At 40.4% G+C, this 17,156-nt stretch overlaps 3 protein-coding genes across 4 annotated transcripts; 2 read left to right on the top strand and 1 right to left on the bottom strand.

The window, feature by feature from the left end:
* Window positions 1-521: 521 nt before the first annotated feature.
* rad21b (RAD21 cohesin complex component b) lies at window positions 522-5,318 on the top strand. The gene is made up of 13 exons (XM_026301099.1): window positions 522-665; window positions 866-995; window positions 1,197-1,296; window positions 1,692-1,798; window positions 2,098-2,307; window positions 2,388-2,510; window positions 2,661-2,789; window positions 3,303-3,526; window positions 3,660-3,816; window positions 4,118-4,275; window positions 4,447-4,578; window positions 4,731-4,814; window positions 5,104-5,318. Exons 1-13 carry the CDS (start codon window positions 522-524, stop codon window positions 5,293-5,295), a joined length of 1,890 nt encoding a protein of 629 aa, XP_026156884.1. The 3' UTR covers window positions 5,296-5,318.
* Window positions 5,319-6,544: 1,226 nt separating this feature from the next.
* On the bottom strand, window positions 6,545-9,000 carry utp23 (UTP23 small subunit processome component). The gene is made up of 3 exons (XM_026301100.1): window positions 8,636-9,000; window positions 8,365-8,539; window positions 6,545-7,646 (listed from the first exon to the last, which is right to left on the bottom strand). The coding sequence occupies exons 1-3, from the start codon at window positions 8,821-8,823 to the stop codon at window positions 7,248-7,250; spliced, it is 762 nt and encodes a 253-aa protein (XP_026156885.1). The 5' UTR covers window positions 8,824-9,000; the 3' UTR covers window positions 6,545-7,247.
* A 1,083-nt stretch (window positions 9,001-10,083) lies between these two features.
* Window positions 10,084-16,256, top strand: rnf5 (ring finger protein 5). Of its 2 annotated transcripts, none has more exons than XM_026300788.1 (6): window positions 10,084-10,434; window positions 13,247-13,265; window positions 13,963-14,075; window positions 14,166-14,223; window positions 14,322-14,433; window positions 14,657-16,256. In XM_026300788.1, the coding sequence occupies exons 1-6, from the start codon at window positions 10,232-10,234 to the stop codon at window positions 14,773-14,775; spliced, it is 624 nt and encodes a 207-aa protein (XP_026156573.1). In that variant the 5' UTR covers window positions 10,084-10,231; the 3' UTR covers window positions 14,776-16,256. The 2 variants fall into 2 exon arrangements, with proteins under 2 accessions (XP_026156573.1, XP_026156574.1); XM_026300789.1 differs by having other exon boundaries at window positions 14,322-14,552.
* The last annotated feature ends 900 nt before the right edge of the window (window positions 16,257-17,156 follow it).

Below are 17,156 nucleotides of genomic sequence, written 5' to 3'. Positions count from 1 at the left end.
AGAGTTCAGCATCCTGATGGTGTGGGGGGAAGAATCGCTTCGCAAGTCTTGATGGGCTACTCAAACTGCCTATAAGATTGCAACCACTAAAATAGTCCCTGAGTGGAGTGGAGGTAAGAGTCCTGCATAAGACGGGGTGTTCTGGCTCTGCCCAGTGGACCGATAGTCTACAGCAGAGGGGAGAGTGCTGAGATGATGGTACACACATGCAGTCACACCACTGCAAGGCTGCAAGGCTATGGGGTTTTAAAGAAGTCTCAGTTAAGCAGCTTTTACCCTACTATGATCTGCTGTCATCAGTCCTATTGAGCTCGACAACCATATCTGCTTCTTGAAGGAGTCACTTACAACAGCTCAGACAACACAATGGATGTGTCTTTTCAGCTGTCATGCTTTGTTTACCTATTCAGAGTTGTGATTTCAATCACCTGCAACATGTTGTTTGCCCCTTCTCTGCTGTTTCCTCTCTCTAGGAAGCCTCCCCCTTTCCCTTTCCCTTGTGCTGAGAAGGCGTGGAGACGATGTTTTACGCCCACTTTGTTCTCAGCAAACGTGGGCCACTGGCCAAAATCTGGTTGGCGGCCCACTGGGACAAGAAGCTGACCAAGGCACATGTGTTTGAGTGCAATCTGGAAAGCAGCGTCGAGAGCATCATCTCACCCAAGGTCATTTCCCACCATTTTCACATTCACCACCCCTACTCCCTAAAAAGTGGGATTCTGGGTTGTTAGCCAATGGATGGGTCATTCTGTAATTTCTAGGTGATGTTTATATGTAAATAGTTAATATGTCAAGTATTTAAAATGTTTGATGTATCTAATAATGCCAGAAACTGATTTTTTACCTTTGGTTATTACTTTTACAGGTGAAAATGGCTTTACGAACATCAGGGCATCTGCTGCTGGGGGTGGTGAGGATCTACCACAGGAAGGCCAAGTACCTGCTGGCAGACTGTAACGAGGCCTTTATCAAGATCAAGATGGCGTTTAGACCAGGTTAAGAACAAAATGTATACATATTAAATTATTCTAAATGTATTAGATATTTTGTTGAAATCGTGTTGTTAAATTCACCAATCTGTTTTATCTGTTCCCATACTTTTTCCACTCATCATAGGACCTTTCTTAAGTGTGCATGTATTTATATTAATGTTGTTGCCACTAGAGATTCTCTTTTCCTACATTGTGTTGTTTCAGGTGTGGTGGATCTTCCGGAGGAGAACAGAGAAGCAGCCTACAATGCTATCACGCTACCTGAGGAATTCCACGATTTTGACCAGCCACTGCCAGACTTAGAGTGAGTTCTCTGTCAGTCTAGGCTAGGGAGAAATAAACAAGAAACAAAACTGTACACACCAGAGTGGTAAAACATGCAACATTGTTTTATTATTGTTGTTTTCTTGGGCGTATAGTTAAAAAAAAGAAAAAAGAGGAGATGGGGAATGACTTGTAATATTCTGTCACCAGGGACTATTAAGTTCATGGTTGCCTTTAGGCACCATGGCACTCCACAAATCTGTTTATGTTCTACCAAATGTAGTTTATCAGTAACAAAACAGACGAAACGAGTCAAAGGCTGCTGGAAGGTACTTTATAAGAAACAAAGTGTGGATATACTGTATTCTAGTAGTAAATATCTTCTTTTTACTAGCGATGTTAATACGGAACTAACTGGAATATGTGTTTGTTCAGTGATATTGATGTGGCTCAGCAGTTCAACTTGAATCAGAGCAGAGTGGAAGAGATCACCATGAGAGAGGAGGTAGGCAACCTCAATCTCCTGCAGGACAATGACTTCGGTAGGCATCTTTTCTTCTGAGCATGCATGCTTTTGTTCAGTAATGTCATGCTTGACAATCACAACTTTAAATGTCAGTAGCTTCTGTGTAAAACCACAGATTTATCCTGTTACAAAAAAAGAATTTCAGAATAAAGCTGTGGTTTCCTTTTTGAGGGAGGACAAGGCCAAACATTTACTTTACCCATTGCAAATGTCCCTCAAGCACAAGCAGTTGTAAAATTTATTTTTCTTGTTGTTAGTGTACTGCCATAGACATTCCATGTTACATGTTGTAAAGACACATATCTGTTGTTGCAGCTGACTTTGGGATGGACGACCGGGAGATGATGCGGGAGGAAAGTGCGTTTGAAGTGGACATCATGGGGGCTTCAGCTTCCAACCTGCTGCTGGAGGCTGAGGGTGGCACTAACCAGATGGCTGACAAGTCCAACCACCTGGACTATGATGACCAGTACAAAGATGACTTTGGAGACAATCCCATGGAGAGCAATGAGGGAGGCATGTTGGGTAAGATTCTTTCAACATTACACTGATGTATTTCATCAGACTGGTGTCATGGAAAGTAGAATGACTATATTTGCCTTTAGTGGACAAGCTGCTAAGTAATGAGGATGGAGGTGGCATATTTGACGACCCACCTGCCATCACAGAGAGTGTGATGATGCCTCAGGACCACGCAGACGATGACGATGACTTTGATGCCCTCTCAGGTTGGCACCACACACTTCTCAGCAGCAGACCCAAGCAAATGCTAGAGTGGTTCATGCTTTGTGGTTGCACCTTGCATTGTTGAAATTACGATGCTGTTGACTCTTTATCATTATAAGCGAGTCCAATATGGTGTGATTATGTGTTGCTAGCGGGAGCTCCAGATAGTCCAGACTCAAGTCCAACAGAGCCTCTACCAGCCACAGCTGACCAGACAGAGCAGACCACACTGGTTCACAATGAGGAAGAAACCTTCGCCCTCGAGCCCATTGACATTACAGGTTTGTGTTTTTCCAGATCTATTTCCCATGATAGTTCAAGTGACACAGACCAGTTGAGAAGAGGCAACTTTCTGCAGTTTCAGTGTGTGGGCTGTACCTTCACTGTAAATACACCTCACAAAGTCAATGCGCAGCTCTTATTCATTTCTAGTGGGTTTCCTGTGCTTTTCTTAGAGTAGGCTCATGTCACAGATCTTCCATCAGCAGATGAGATGCAGGTGCACAGATTGGGCACAAATAGCAGAAAAAGACATTATACATAAACTTATGTGAATCTGGTTATTTTTTGCTTAGTAAAGGTTGGTACATATGAATGCACCTGACCAGTAATCTTTAGAAATAAAAGAATTAAAGATAAAGTATTAAATGGAGATGTGTCCAATTAAGAGAATTTTAAAAAGATGTCTTTTCTTGTATTAACCTTTGTTTGAAATTTTGTTTTTGCACCAAATATTAGAGCTGCTTTAGTTTTTTTTGTGCCATTTCATCTCCATCTCTGTATATCCTGTGCAGTGAAGGAGACAAAGGCGAAGCGTAAGAGGAAACTGATTGTAGACAGTGTAAAGGAGTTGGATAGTAAAACGATTCGTGCACAGCTGTCAGACTACTCTGACATTGTCACCACCCTGGATCTGGCACCTCCCACCAAGAAGCTGATGATGTGGAAGGAGACCGGAGGAGTCGAGAAGCTCTTCTCTCTCCCAGCTCAGCCTCTCTGGAACTCTAGGCTGCTCAAGGTACCAGAGATGTACGATTATTTTGAGATAATTATACATAGTAACATTGTTGTTGGTCACATAAATTACAGAGTCAAAACACTGCCTTTCTGTTTGTACTCTCAATGCTTGCTTTCTCTGCTTTTCTGTCAAGATGTTTACGAGGTGTCTGACACCACTGGTACCAGACGAGCTGAGGAAGAGGAGGAAAGGTGGGGAGGCTGACAGCCTGGACGAGTTCCTCAAAGACCTGGAGAACCCAGATGTGCCCAGAGAGGAAACAGCAGGCCATCAGCAGAGAGACATCATGGGTAAAATATGTCTCTTTATGCCTGATGTATTTACGGAAATTTATTTTACTGTATTTTTTTCTTTGATGGGGTTTGGACTTTTAATTTTGGGTTGTTTATGGCTTGATGTGACATTTTTAAGGTGGCTGAAGTAGTGCTAATTGGAACTGTAACTACTGAGCATGTTACTCCCACTAACATTGATTTGTGGTCCAGGCCATTTTGCAAAGTATTTTTAGAGGCTAGACAAGATTGTATGTCCATTCTTTAGCACTGAATTGAAATATTCAGTGTTCTAACATGTACATTATGTCCTCTCCAGACCAGACCATCATGGAAGAGGCCAGTGTTCTGCAGGCATCAGCTGTGGAGGGCAGCAGGACAACACTGGACGAGTCTGTCATGCCTCCTCCATCCTCTCAACGAGGCCTGAAACGGAAGGCCCAGGACACAGAACCAGCCCTGCCTGTGAGTACAGCTGTCCTCTTTGCAGATTTAGAGGCCCTGCACTCTCTTTCTGCCCTTCCTATTAATTCTGACCACCCTCTGTCATTGGCCTGTACCCTCTGACTCGCTTCACTGTAGATGGGAACCCTGGACCAGTCACAGGAACAACAGCAACAGGAATCCAGAGGTTCTGATGTGTCCCAGCAGCAGGAGGTATCATCCAATGTGGATTTGCCCCCAGAGGAAACCACCACCACTAACATCAGCCAGCTGATAGAGCTGGACCTGCTCGCCGACAAGGACAGGAAGAAGAATGATGATGATTCGGATGAGGAGGTCAGAGAGATATCCACAAAAATATACTTGTAATTTGATGTTTGTTGTTTTATATAATGTTTTCATTCTTTAACTCAACATTCAGTTGTATTCAGTCGATAGCGTTTTTTCATATTTAAGTGTTTCTAGAATAACTCTGTTATTTGTGTCAGGAGGAGGAGGCACAGGGAGGAGACCAGGACCAGGAGGAGAAGAGGTGGAACAAAAGAACCCAGCAGATGCTCCATGGGCTCCAGGTGTGTATGTTGTATGTTTGCATCTTATTAGAAGACGTAGAAGAATAGCATAACAACTATTGAAGTTGGCCTCTTAATTTGTGCTTGAAGTAGCGCTATGTTGCATATGCTACTCAACGTGAGTGCCGCAATATATGTAGTAATTGATTAGTAATCATTACTACAGAGGTCACAGCACCTTGTGGGTAAATGTATAAAACAGTGGTACTTTGGTGACTTTAAAATACATGTTTGAAGAAGGATAATGCCACAGACTTCCCCTTCCTGACTCTCTTTCACTTTGACACAGAGAGTGATGGCCAAAACAGGTGCCCAGTCTGTCAGCCTGCTGGACCTGTGCAGGAACAACAACAGGAAGCAAGCAGCAGCCAAGTTCTATAGCTTCCTGGTTCTGAAGAAGCAGCAGGCGGTGGAGCTTGTCCAGGAGGAGCCTTACAGCGACATTATAGCTACACCTGGACCTCGCTTTCACATCATCTAGAAATCACAACTACAGTGGGCAAAAGAAAGAAAAACTGTACTCTTTACAATCAGTCAACACAGCACTATGTTTTATTTATTTGATGAGTTTTTTTGACTATTGACTGACGTGTGAGTTACTATCTTTGTATTATTTTCATGTCATGCACTGGTGGAAGGAAATAGGTCTGAATAACATGGTTGTATTATTAAGATGCCCTCCTTTTAAAGCGAGAGGATTGCAACACTAAACAATTAATGATTTTTATTTGATAATTATCTATTATAGTCTTATTTATTATTACTTTATTACTAAAATTAGTAAGCTAAATAAAGTGACGCCTCTGTATTTAAGCACCTTATCTTTTGGAGTTGCAGTTTACTCTTTTTCAATCAAATGTCACAAATTTTGAAGAGCTCAAATCCCCTCTAGCTACTGTGTAGTACATTGTGTAGTATTATTTCCAGTGGGGAACAACTGTGTGTAACTCAGTCAACCATGTTACTTGGAGCCTCACCTGTCCCACTAGTGCAGGAAGGTTCTTGTGTACAGACATTAGCCAAAAGGAGCATGCACTATATCCAGTTTCTGCAAGAGTACAATTAAACAGTTAATAAAGCAGTGATTTGCAGAGTCAACCAGCAATTAATCATTATACAACTGTAGTGTAGCACTTTAAGAATTACAAACCCCAAGGTGTTGATTTTGCATATGCTTTGCTTGCAGCATTGACTGTTTATGCATCACAAGAGTCAGTAGATGCTGGTTGTGTCCTAAATCCATAGAACAGACTAATTCTAATAAGGATTTGGGTATTTAGTGTGCCCACAGTATAAAAGTAACAAAATATACACAAAACAATTTGTGTTCATATTAAAAAAGATTCAATTTTGGATTGTGATGTTGTAAACTGTTCTTTACAATATCATTCCCAGGAAATGGAGGGGCTTCTCACAGAAAAACTCAAACTAGTTAAATTTGGTGAAACGGTTCCAGAAGCAAAGAAAAAATTATATATTTATATTTTAAAGAAAAATATTTTGCTGTCTCTTTAACTGACAGTGGCATTCCAAGTACACTGACTGCATGAAACAATGATGCTCATGTCTTGCATTTCCAAGTGCAGTAAGTGTGACCATAATCTATATTATATATACTGCAATTAGTATGTACTATGGAACCGGGACGCAGATTATAAAAAGTAGTTTCAGTTTGTAGATGTTGTCTGCTATGTGCATGCTCTGTCCTGAAATATTTACAGTGGAACTGCTCCAGAATCTTTTCATTTATTCATAAAGTGACTTGAAGTATGTGACAATGAATCCTTTTAGCCAGTGGCCCTTTTCTATATGGATAATCATTAGTTACGACTGGTTTACATACAGTAAGGTATTATCTTGACATGTTCCAAGTTAAGTCTAAATGAACATATTTAATATAATTGTTGTGTTTGGACCCTAAATTGTATCCTACTATAATACAACAGGCTGAATTTAATCACAGCATATAGTAGAAACAAGCAAACCACCAAGTCATTGTGACCACACATCTTCCTTGTGCTTCTGCAAAGACAGCTGAATGGATCACTTTTGGTTACCAACTCTATATAAGCTGTACGTCACATAATTTCTGATTGCGTCTTATATTCTAAACTATGTGCCTGTAAACCCACATTTTTATTTTATATAAAAGCTGAGACAAATCTTCTCAATCTCAAAAATAATACAGTCCTGTGCCTGTAAATCCTGAGTCTTGAAAATGTGGCAAAATTTTCAAAATAAAACAAATACCATGCCTGGTATTTTAACTTTGTGTTTTCTGAAAATTAGCTTTTATTTTTATTTTTCTATGTGATAACATTAGTAAAACAGACCAGAGGTTATTGTGTAGGGTGTAATCACTTTAGACAGGGATTATATTTAATCATGAACATCTGACACCTTCCAATAATAAGTCTTTGTCTTCCTGCAATATTATGTATTTGCAACCACAGGAGCAGACACATTATCTCCTTCTGTCTTTTGTCTCTTGTGTCTGCTTCTTTTTCTCTTCTCCCCTTGCTCAGTCTTTTTCAGCGGTGGTGTGGGCACCCCTTTCTTCTTTTTCTTCAAGCAGCTCAGGGGGTTTGGGTTGCTCTGTTTCCTCTTTCTCTTCTTTCCCCGTCTCTCTCCGTCCTTCTGGGCAATGCCCTGCTCCTCTTTCAGGTTGCGGATGCTCTGCTGCTGGGCTGGATTCACCAGCTCACCCAGCTGCACGGCCTGGACATGGTCGAGGGACGCCTGGCTGGGTTTGTCCAGCACAATTGTGTTGAGGATGATGTAAAGCAGAGGGACGCCTGGGATTTTCTTTAGGCCTGTGGTTACTGTGTGATCCTGGAGACCACAGGCAGAAACACCACACAGATTTATGTAAGGCGATGCCAAATTCATGTCAGTTTCATCATTTAGTTTGATTATATGGCATTTTACAAGTCTGCAATGCCTGCGTGTTACTAATCATCAAACCGTGACTGGTCAAGAGTTTGGACGCTGAGGTCCAAATCGCCAACAAGAATTCAAAAAATCTAATCAGTTTATCCTTGAGTCCAAGTGGATATTTGTGCAAAACCTGAAGCAATCCCCTCATGACGTTCCTGAGATATCGTCAAAACGAGAATCAGATGGACTGACCTCGAGCCCTGACTGACACCAACACGCAGGCATAAAATTCATCATAATATGAGCAGCAGAGAACTCCCTTTCTTTTTTCTTGTAACATCAATGGTGTTACAACCCCAGAGATTTATCTTGCAACCCTGTGCAAGATTCCCAATGCAAAATGCATTGCGAAACTCCGGCAATAAATTCTCCTTCTGTTTTTGGAGGCTGCAGTTTGTGGTGGAGTTGAATTAGATTTCACTCTAATCAGGGGTGTGTCTAATATCTACCACATATGAATTAGTGAGCCTAAATACTAAAACTGCCACTCAGTACACACAGAACACTCTCCAGTCTCTTGAGTCTGTGCATTCTTGAACAAAAAAAAAAATCAAAACAATTAATTAAACAACCTTCATGAAGGCATATGTGTGTGTGATCTCACAGTATTTACCTGTGTAGCAACAAAGTAGTGGTGTGGGTTTGTGTCCTCCAGCATGGACAGCAGACACTCTGAGGCAGGGACTGGATTCTTGAAATGTGGACACTTTCTGACCTGAAACCTCTGCAGGATGATTTTAGCTCCGTACAGCTGCTTCCCTAGAGTCTCCAGTTCCTTCAGTGCACAGCTGACACAAACACACAGAGACACGGGTAAACCACAGGATGTTTGAATGTGACGGACGCCATAGTCACTATGACTCGTACAGACCCGAACTACTCACTTAGTGGTGCACAGCTGAACTTCCCCCATCAGATACTTGGGCATCTGTTCTTTGATCTGAATCTTGTTTTTCAAAGCAGCTTGACAAAAAGTTCCATCAATGAGAATCTGAAAAGGTTGCCTGAAGCTGAAGTTGTACTTGTAGAAACTTATTGTTTTCTTGGCTTGTTTCTGTCGCTTGATCTTCATGGTGGCTGCTAAGAGCTCAGGCTAGCTAACGCTGGAAAACAGAATTCACGCTTTTATAATGTCCGTTGCAGAGTTTACGATTATTCTTCCAGTCACTTCGTTTACTGGGTGTTTTTAGTGTTTTAAAGTGAGCCAACCTAGAAGCATGGGAACTCTTACAACCACAACACGCTTATGGTGCCTCTTTCTTATGACTCCGGGCAGAAACAAAATATACAACTAAGTTTCCGCTTCTGGCTTTTCTTCTGCAGCTGGATTCATTCATTGTCACTAATTGATACTTCATTAACTAATCCGAAAATAAATCATCACTTCACAAACTACAAAAATTATAAGGTAGTTAAAACAGTTTTGAGTTAATTTATGAATATATACTAGAAAAATAAAAAATAAAGATCCGTGGCTAGACTAAAACCTGATCTGAAATTTTTAATTTATGTTGGCTGTATTTTTGCTTTATAGTAAGATCTACTCATCCGTTATCTATACCTGCTTATTCCTAACTGGGGTCACTCACTGCTGGTGCCTATCCCAGGTCACCAGTCCATCACAGGGCCTATAGTAAGGTCATTACTCAGAATTAATTATTCATTATTTGTTCTATATTTTGTCAATCAATTTGTAGTAAGTAATTGCTATTATTATTATCTATATTTGTTTTTATTATTATTATTATTATTATTAGTAGTAGTAGTAGTAGTAGTAGTGATAGTAGCAATAGTTTTGTTGTTGATATTTAGTTATTTCTTGTTGTTTTGGGGGTGGTGTTTATGTTTATTTATTTAAGTTAGTAGTAGTATTAGTTTTTGTTGTTGTTTCGGGGGTGGTGTTTATGTTTATTTATTTAAGTTAGTAGTAGTAGTAGTAGTTTTTGTTGTTGTTTTGGGGGTGGTGTTTATGTTTATTTATTTAAGTTAGTAGTAGTAGTAGTCGTAGTAGTAGTTTTTGTTGTTGTTTTGGGGGTGGTGTTTATGTTTATTTATTTAAGTTAGTAGTAGTACTAGTAGTTTTTGTTGTTGTTTTGGGGGTGGTGTTCATGTTTATTTATTTAAGTTAGTAGTAGTAGTAGTTTTTGTTGTTGTTTTGGGGGTGGTGTTTATGTTTATTTATTTAAGTTAGTAGTAGTATTAGTTTTTGTTGTTGTTTTGGGGGTGGTGTTTATGTTTATTTATTTAAGTTAGTAGTAGTAGTAGTTTTTGTAGTTGTTTTGGGGGTGGTGTTGATATTCCTCCCGCCCAGCGTCCCTTGTTTTCCGGAAGCGGAAGTCCTCATCAGGTAGACCTACACTAGCAGTCTCGGTTGGCTCCGGTTGTCTCGATCGGTGCCATTTCTCGGTGCCTCTGGCTCGCCCTTAACGTTAGCTTGGATCGGTGCTTTACCTTCCTTCCTTACGTGTACACTTAATATTATGGCGGCCGCGGATCCCCGTTCCTCGAGTTACGGCGGGCCGGCCAGCAGAGGAGGATTCCCGGCCGGGGAGAGCAGCAACGACCGCGATGGGCCGGGCGGCGGAAGCGGGGAAGGCGAACGGGACCGGGCCACCTTCGAGTGCAACATTTGTTTGGACACTGCCAGGGACGCTGTCATCAGCATGTGCGGCCACTTGTTCTGGTACGAGACGAGGCGGGGTGGACTTGTTATTGTTGTTGTTCATGGCAGCCGGTTGGACCGGAGCCGTGTGTGCGGCCTCTCGTTACCGTCAGTCTGAGTTATTTTAACGGCCAAATGACGCGAATCACGCAAGTTATCCGACGGTTGTACCTGTCTCATGTAGCTACGACAGTCTGGGCATATCGTTATGTGTCTTCTAAAGAAAAGCTGAAGTCCTGCCTCTTACAGTTTAATAAAACTTGAACATAGTTTGTTACAGATTGTTAAGTTCAGTTAGCCAACCATTATTATTAAACTCACTAACTGATACAAGTAGCCAGTACAATTTGTTCTTCATAATGCTCAAATACAGCTTTTTCTAATTGTATTTGAATTGAAATAACAAGCTGTGTGTTTGTATGGGTGGATAGGAGAGAGAGAGAGAGGAGAAAGAAAATGTTTTGTGTGTGTTCAGTGAACATTTGATAAAACTGAAACACTGATAATAAATATACACACACACACATCAGGCTGTATGAATTGCTACATTAGCTGCTTAGTGGTTGCAGCCTTGGGGGGGTGTGCTGTGAAACTTGACAGGGATAGAAATGGAAGCAGTTTGATTAAAAAAACATTGTAAATCCACAGTAACAGAAAAACACAGATGTGGCTCCTGATGTAGGACGTGACAGCAGCCCAAAGGTTTGCCAGATATTACTGAAGAGGCTGTTGGTTTGTTGTTGGTGCTGTAGTGATAAATTAAATATGGCTGAACTTCAATCCTTAATATATTTATATCATCAAACCCTCCTGATGTCTTAAACCATGTTTGCAAATCACACCTGATCTGCTTCAAACTAGTGAGGGTTTAAGTGGCCCAGGCTGATCATACCATATGGTTTGATATAGGACAGAGGTCACTGTTGTAGGCTGCGCATTCTTGAGTCACACACTCGGTTGCTCACAAAGTTTAGTTCAAACATGATGGTTTGCAGCGCTGGGATCAGCTTTGTGATCAGGCTTTCACTTCAGCAAATACAGTCCACACATTCCACTGTCTGGTTTACAATAATTATTCAAGCAAAAAGACTAAACGATTCAAAGCTTCCAGTTTTCTCAAATGTGAAGACACTTTGCTTTTTGCTGTTTTATGTAACTGTAAAGTGAACAGCTTTTAGTTTTGTGCTGTTGGTCAAAGAAAACAAGCACAAAGACATTTTCCACCATTTTCTGATACACTAAAGTATTTATCCAATAATCAATACAATAATGACCAGATTGTATCATAATGAAAGTAACTGTTAGGTGTTAAGTCAGATGTATGAGATACTGTAGTCAAAGACACAGTTGAGGTCACAGCTAGTCCATATACATAGTTCAGCAGATTAATCAGTAATGAAAGTACCTTAGCTGTAAGCTGCACCTCTGATTCTAGTCCTTTGTTGTATCTTGGTTTAGTCAAAACTTGCACAAGGTTTTGTGTTGACAATATACACATAGTGACTGTGTGTGGCTCATTCAGGAGTTGTTGAGTTTTGACTGATGGCCACGCTTGCTCACAGGTTGAGGTTAATATGAGATTAGGGCCAAGAGTGTAGGATTAAGGTCAAATTTAAGGACGTTCTATTTGGTAAAAAAAGTCACAAGAATGTTTCGTACACAAAGGAGAAAACAGTTTCAAGAGAGTTGAACGGTTGATTGTTTTTTTGACAGAAATTCTCATATCTGATTATGTTTTGCTATTGACTTTTTCAATAAGTGATCAGAGAACTAATTCACCTTACAGGTACATGCAGTTGTTGCACAAACATGCAGTTGAAGTGCCAGTGTTATGGGTTGATGTTATTTAGTTGCCATGTTACCTGCACCCCTCCCTCTCAGCTCGTGTCTAACGTGATGAAACCGTGATGATGAAACTGTCAGCAAAGACGAGAACGACTTCAGCTGCAACTGCTGCAACTTCAGATTAAAATTGCGACAATCCTGCAAATTTAGCTGCAAATTTCCCCAAGGGTTGATTCACAAAAACAGTTCAGAAGTAATATGTCACCCTCATATTTTCTATCACACTGTACTTTCATTGTTCAGGCAGAAATAACAGGATAAATAACTTCTATACAAATTGTTGAAGAGATGACAGGTATATGAAGTGGAGTCTATTTAGGAAAATAAAGTCACTTATTAGAAAAAGTAGTAATTTTATGTTAATTTCACTGGTGCAAGGTGCTGGTTACACCATAGTGTCTTCTAACATTAGCAGACAAGCAGGGATGGAACAGCCTAGAAAAAGGCTTGTTAGTGTCGTTATGAGAACCTTGGAGATCCTCGTGTCTTTGACGTAAAAGATTCTTTAAAATAGAAACATTCACCACGTGTGTCACTGTCAGTCTCTTGAAAAAGCCTCAGTGGGGCTACGTCTCCCCGGCACTACACTGCACGCCCACAATGCCGCAGCATGTCGCCCTGGCCAGCAGCCACTCTAGACAAGACTCTGCTAGCTGCTGACTATAGATGAGCCAATTAATATTAACCATGGGGAGCAGGGATGTGTTTATTCAGATGTCTCATTAGGAACAGGTTTTTCTAACCAGGTGGTCTTTCATAGATGGGGGAGTCACAGGTGACAGGAAAATCTGAGCAGTTCCATATAACGAGGAAATACAAAACACTGTCATGGTTCATTTTAACCACGGAGATTGATCTGACACACGGTCATTTCATTAGTTCACTCTAGGAATGCTGTAGCTGTTATAGAAGCAAGGAGCTGACATTTTAAGAGAAAGGAGCTATTGTTAGAATGCAAATTAATCTTTGTGTTTTTCTGTCTCTGCAGCTGGCCCTGTCTGCATCAAGTAAGTATTTCCTCTGCTAGTCTTTTGCTTTGTAACACTCACCCACATAGTCTGATTATAGCTGTGTTGGAATTATTTAAAGCCACTAAAATAAAACAGGAGAATTTAAGAATTTGTCTCTGGGGCATCCTGGTGGTAAAGTGGACAGACATGATGTGCACCATGTAATTGCAACATCCCTGGTTTAAATCCAGTGGGTCACTTCTGTTTCCCATCATCCTGTTGTCACTAAGTTATGCTAAACAAAAAGAATAAAGGACAGAAAGAGCAAAGGGAAAAATATTTTATTTCTTACAGTCTGAACCGTATTGAGAAGTCCCAAGTTAAATCCCAGAGGTCACTTGATGATGCCGGGATCTATCAGCCCACCCAGCCATGACTGAAGGGCAATGTTAAAAAAAAAAAAAAAAACAAGCATAATGTGCATAAGTTCATGATGTAACCTCATCGTGGTGGAGACTACACCTGTCAGTTGACTAGTGCAGCTTACACATGCTGGAACACTTAATGCCTGTTTACTTCAGCTTTCTCCACTACAGCCAACCACATATAGCTGTGCATCCACACAGTTAAGTAGTGTAAGCACAGAAAAGTTTCATCTAGAGATTATACATGATTACAAGCATTTCAGGGTATTTTTTTCTGATCTGTATTAGCAAACATTTTGACATCTTTGTCCATCTGCTGCTTCTCTCAGTGGTTGGAGACACGGCCCAGCAGGCAGCAGTGTCCTGTATGTAAAGCAGGCATCAGCAGAGAGAAAGTCATCCCACTGTATGGCCGGGGGAGCTCCAGCCAAGAGGACCCCAGGTGCACTGAGCACTCATGTTGCCATGTTTGTTTGTATTTGTGTTAGCATTATGGTTGCCATATTATAGTGTGTGTTATTGTGTTGTTCAGGTTGAAAACTCCACCTCGGCCTCAGGGACAGAGAACAGAGCCAGAAAGTAGAGGAGGGGTGAGTCTGTCTATACTCAACAGATATGTTGTTGCACATGATCACAATAATCTCTTGATGTTTTGAAACATTTGCTTTTGTTTTCTCTCTGCGCTCAGATGTTCCAGGGTTTCAGGGACACCGGCTTTCACATGTCTTTTGGCATCGGTGCTTTTCCCTTCGGCTTCTTCACCACAGTCTTCAACACCAACGAACCCTTTCACAGAACAGGTGAAAAACACATGAAAAAGATATGCATGTGCAGCGATGGCTTCTCACACGCTAGAGAATCTGTGCAGATCAGAATCTGTATAGTTGAACTTTACAGGAAAGATTCATCGCATCCATGAGTGAGTTTTGGCTGCACGGTGCTGCTTTCTTTTGTTTGCTGGTCAAACTGAGGAGACACAATCTGTATACAGTGTAATCATTTTTGCCGTCCTTCCTCTTCTAGACCAGTACATGGGTGATCACCAAAGCAACGGTAACCTCAACAATGGCAATAACAACTGGCAGGACTCCCTCTTCCTGTTCGTGGCCATCTTCTTCTTCTTCTGGCTGCTGAGCGTGTGATGGAGACTGGACGGGACCGATGGATGAATTGATAGACAAGTGGATTGATGATCGTGGGGGGGGTGGGTGAAGAAAAAAATAAAATAAAATAGAACTCACACACTTAACTCTAGCCACAGACACACACTCATCTTGCATTTCCTAGCAGGTACTAATTTGGGAGAGAGTGGAGCATTGTGTTTGACCCCAAAACAGCTGAAATCTGGTTTCCTTTTCATCCTGGCAAAAGGTGTTCACGTTAAAGACTCTCCCCATCAACCTGCTTTGTTGATGATGTTTATGTTTATGCAGAAAACACGGAAGTTAGTGTTGCGTGACTCCCACAATAGTCATGTTAGCCCTCTCTATGTGCACCTATAGATATATGCACACACAAGAATAAAATGTGGACACTAAAGTTTAAATGTTTCACTGTTGGGGTTCAGACAGTATTAAGCGGTCAGGGTGAGCTGCGGAAAGTTTTTATTTTTATTTTTTTTTAGGTGGGTGGAGGATATCTTAAGGCAGTGAATAATTCAGTTTTGGTTTTTCACATCCCTTTTCAAGGAGGCACTAGTTTCTTCCTCAAACAGGGAGGCATGTTGTAGAAGGTTTTTCACACAGATGAGAGAGGGTGGTATGAAATCAACTGTGGTTTCTGTAGCAGCTGTTTCTTACTTTAAATGGCCAAAGAGTAGGAGACCAGTAACACATGGTGTCAGGGGTGACAGCAGTAATTGTAATTTTCCTGTTTACATTTTCCTCATTAAATGTGCAGTTAATCCTAGAATTTGTGACTTACTCTCAAACACATGGATGGATAGAAATAGCACAGAAAGATGGATTTTTATATACATTTGTCTTAACAAAAAAACTGCCATTGCACTGTGAAGTCACCTATAGATGGAGCTGTCCTAAAGATTAGCGTGTCTGCTGGCATTACACCACTTTGTCATTAAAACTTTGGGAGGTTTTTTTGTGTCAACATAAGCAGCAGTTTGTTAGTTACAGAACAAACCAAGAGAAAAACTCTGGCTAGCAAATGTTAGGGGAGCATCCTTTCCCTGAGTCATGGAGGTAAAAAGATCAGCGCACTAACAATTTACAGGAATAAGCCACAGTTCAGTGAACTGTGCCCCAGTGATTATAAAATGTACAACACAATTCTGCCACAGTTGATTTGATTTTTTCTGGCTGTATTTGTCTGAATGAGTTTGTAAACATATATTTGTATATATGAATATTGTAAATGCTGTTTTTACATGTTTCTGACTGGATGACCAGCCACAGAGCGACAAAAGTTGAGACATGCAAATAGGCCTTGAGAAATGATCTATTTCCTGATCTGCAAAAAGAAAAAAAGGTTCCAATGTTCCAAAGTACAATGTTATGAGGAAAAAAAAAAAAGGTCGTTCCCTGCAAATGTGATTCCATATGTATGATTCAGCTCATTTGCTGTCTTGTGACTGACAGTGCGCATTAAAGATGTCCCTTGTACTGTGCAACTGTTTGATGTTGAGCGATGTAAAGGCCCTGATTCTGCCTCATCTTTGGCTGGATGGAGATTCATATTTAGCACTGCTCACACATGTAGTACTAGTACTCCTATAAATGGGCTTGGATGTTCAAGATCAGAAGAGTTTTCCTTTAACCTGTGTTAAATTTGATCTACTAAATTGGTTCAGTTGCACTTAATCATTGATTCCAGGGTCAGAAATGAACCTTCAGGTTGTCTGTGGGATGACAAGACTGCAACTGGGGCTCTTCATTTCTTGCATATGTATTTTTTCAAGCTACAGTCTGTATTATGAGGCTTGTGACACTAAAAATAATAGTGAAGTCACAATTTGTGAGACTTGTCAAACTATACATAGAGACATTGTGGTCCAGTAGTAAAGGTTGATTGACAAATACTTTTGTATCATGACTGTGTAAATTTTAATATTATTAAAAGGACTAACAGAAATTTAATTGACCCCTATCTGAGAAAATTAATCACTAGTTATGTTTTTTTAAGAAAAAAAATACTCAACATGCTTTAATTTTTTGGGTTAATCTTATTTTCGTTTTTCTAATGTTGTAGATGATTAAATCAAAACACTTCTCCCATTAATAAATACTTTAACTTACAATAATACATAGTTTATCTGTTGGTTATATTTTGTATTATTAATTTCAGTCTACAAAGTAAATGTATCTACTGCAGTCATATTAATGAAATGGAATAAAAATTAAATATTTGTCTCTGAACTGTAGTGGAAGAGAAGAACTGATTTGTTCCACAGCAGGGAAATTCACAGCAACAGAAATTGAAAATACTCAACTAAAGTAAAAGCGTCTCAGTTGCTCAGTTATGTGCATAACTGTGTTGCTTTGGAAAAAGCCCACAGGAGCTTATGAAC

Source organism: Mastacembelus armatus, chromosome 11 (assembly GCF_900324485.2).
Source record: "Mastacembelus armatus chromosome 11, fMasArm1.2, whole genome shotgun sequence".
Classification (NCBI taxonomy): Eukaryota; Metazoa; Chordata; class Actinopteri; order Synbranchiformes; family Mastacembelidae; genus Mastacembelus; species Mastacembelus armatus.
The sequence above is the reverse complement of the archived record's forward strand: the minus strand, read 5'-3'. Positions and strand labels throughout refer to the sequence as shown.

What these genes read in the sequence shown, in the direction of transcription:
- rad21b (XM_026301099.1), top strand. Translation starts at nt 522, where the DNA reads ATGTTTTACGCCCACTTTGTTCTCAGCAAACGTGGGCCACTGGCCAAA. An exon ending in CGAGCCCATTGACATTACAG is followed by an intron (nt 2,790 to 3,302) that starts GTTTGTGTTTTT and finishes TATCCTGTGCAG; the next exon opens with TGAAGGAGACAAAGGCGAAG. An exon ending in CCCTGCCTGTGAGTACAGCT is followed by an intron (nt 4,276 to 4,446) that starts GTCCTCTTTGCA and finishes GATGTGTCCCAG; the next exon opens with CAGCAGGAGGTATCATCCAA.
- utp23 (XM_026301100.1), bottom strand. Translation starts at nt 8,823, where the DNA reads ATGAAGATCAAGCGACAGAAACAAGCCAAGAAAACAATAAGTTTCTAC. An exon ending in GTTCAGCTGTGCACCACTAA is followed by an intron (nt 8,540 to 8,635) that starts GTGAGTAGTTCG and finishes TGTTTGTGTCAG; the next exon opens with CTGTGCACTGAAGGAACTGG. An exon ending in ACTACTTTGTTGCTACACAG is followed by an intron (nt 7,647 to 8,364) that starts GTAAATACTGTG and finishes TGTGGTCTCCAG; the next exon opens with GATCACACAGTAACCACAGG.
- rnf5 (XM_026300788.1), top strand. Translation starts at nt 10,232, where the DNA reads ATGGCGGCCGCGGATCCCCGTTCCTCGAGTTACGGCGGGCCGGCCAGC. An exon ending in TCCAGCCAAGAGGACCCCAG is followed by an intron (nt 14,076 to 14,165) that starts GTGCACTGAGCA and finishes TGTGTTGTTCAG; the next exon opens with GTTGAAAACTCCACCTCGGC. An exon ending in AGCCAGAAAGTAGAGGAGGG is followed by an intron (nt 14,224 to 14,321) that starts GTGAGTCTGTCT and finishes CTCTGCGCTCAG; the next exon opens with ATGTTCCAGGGTTTCAGGGA.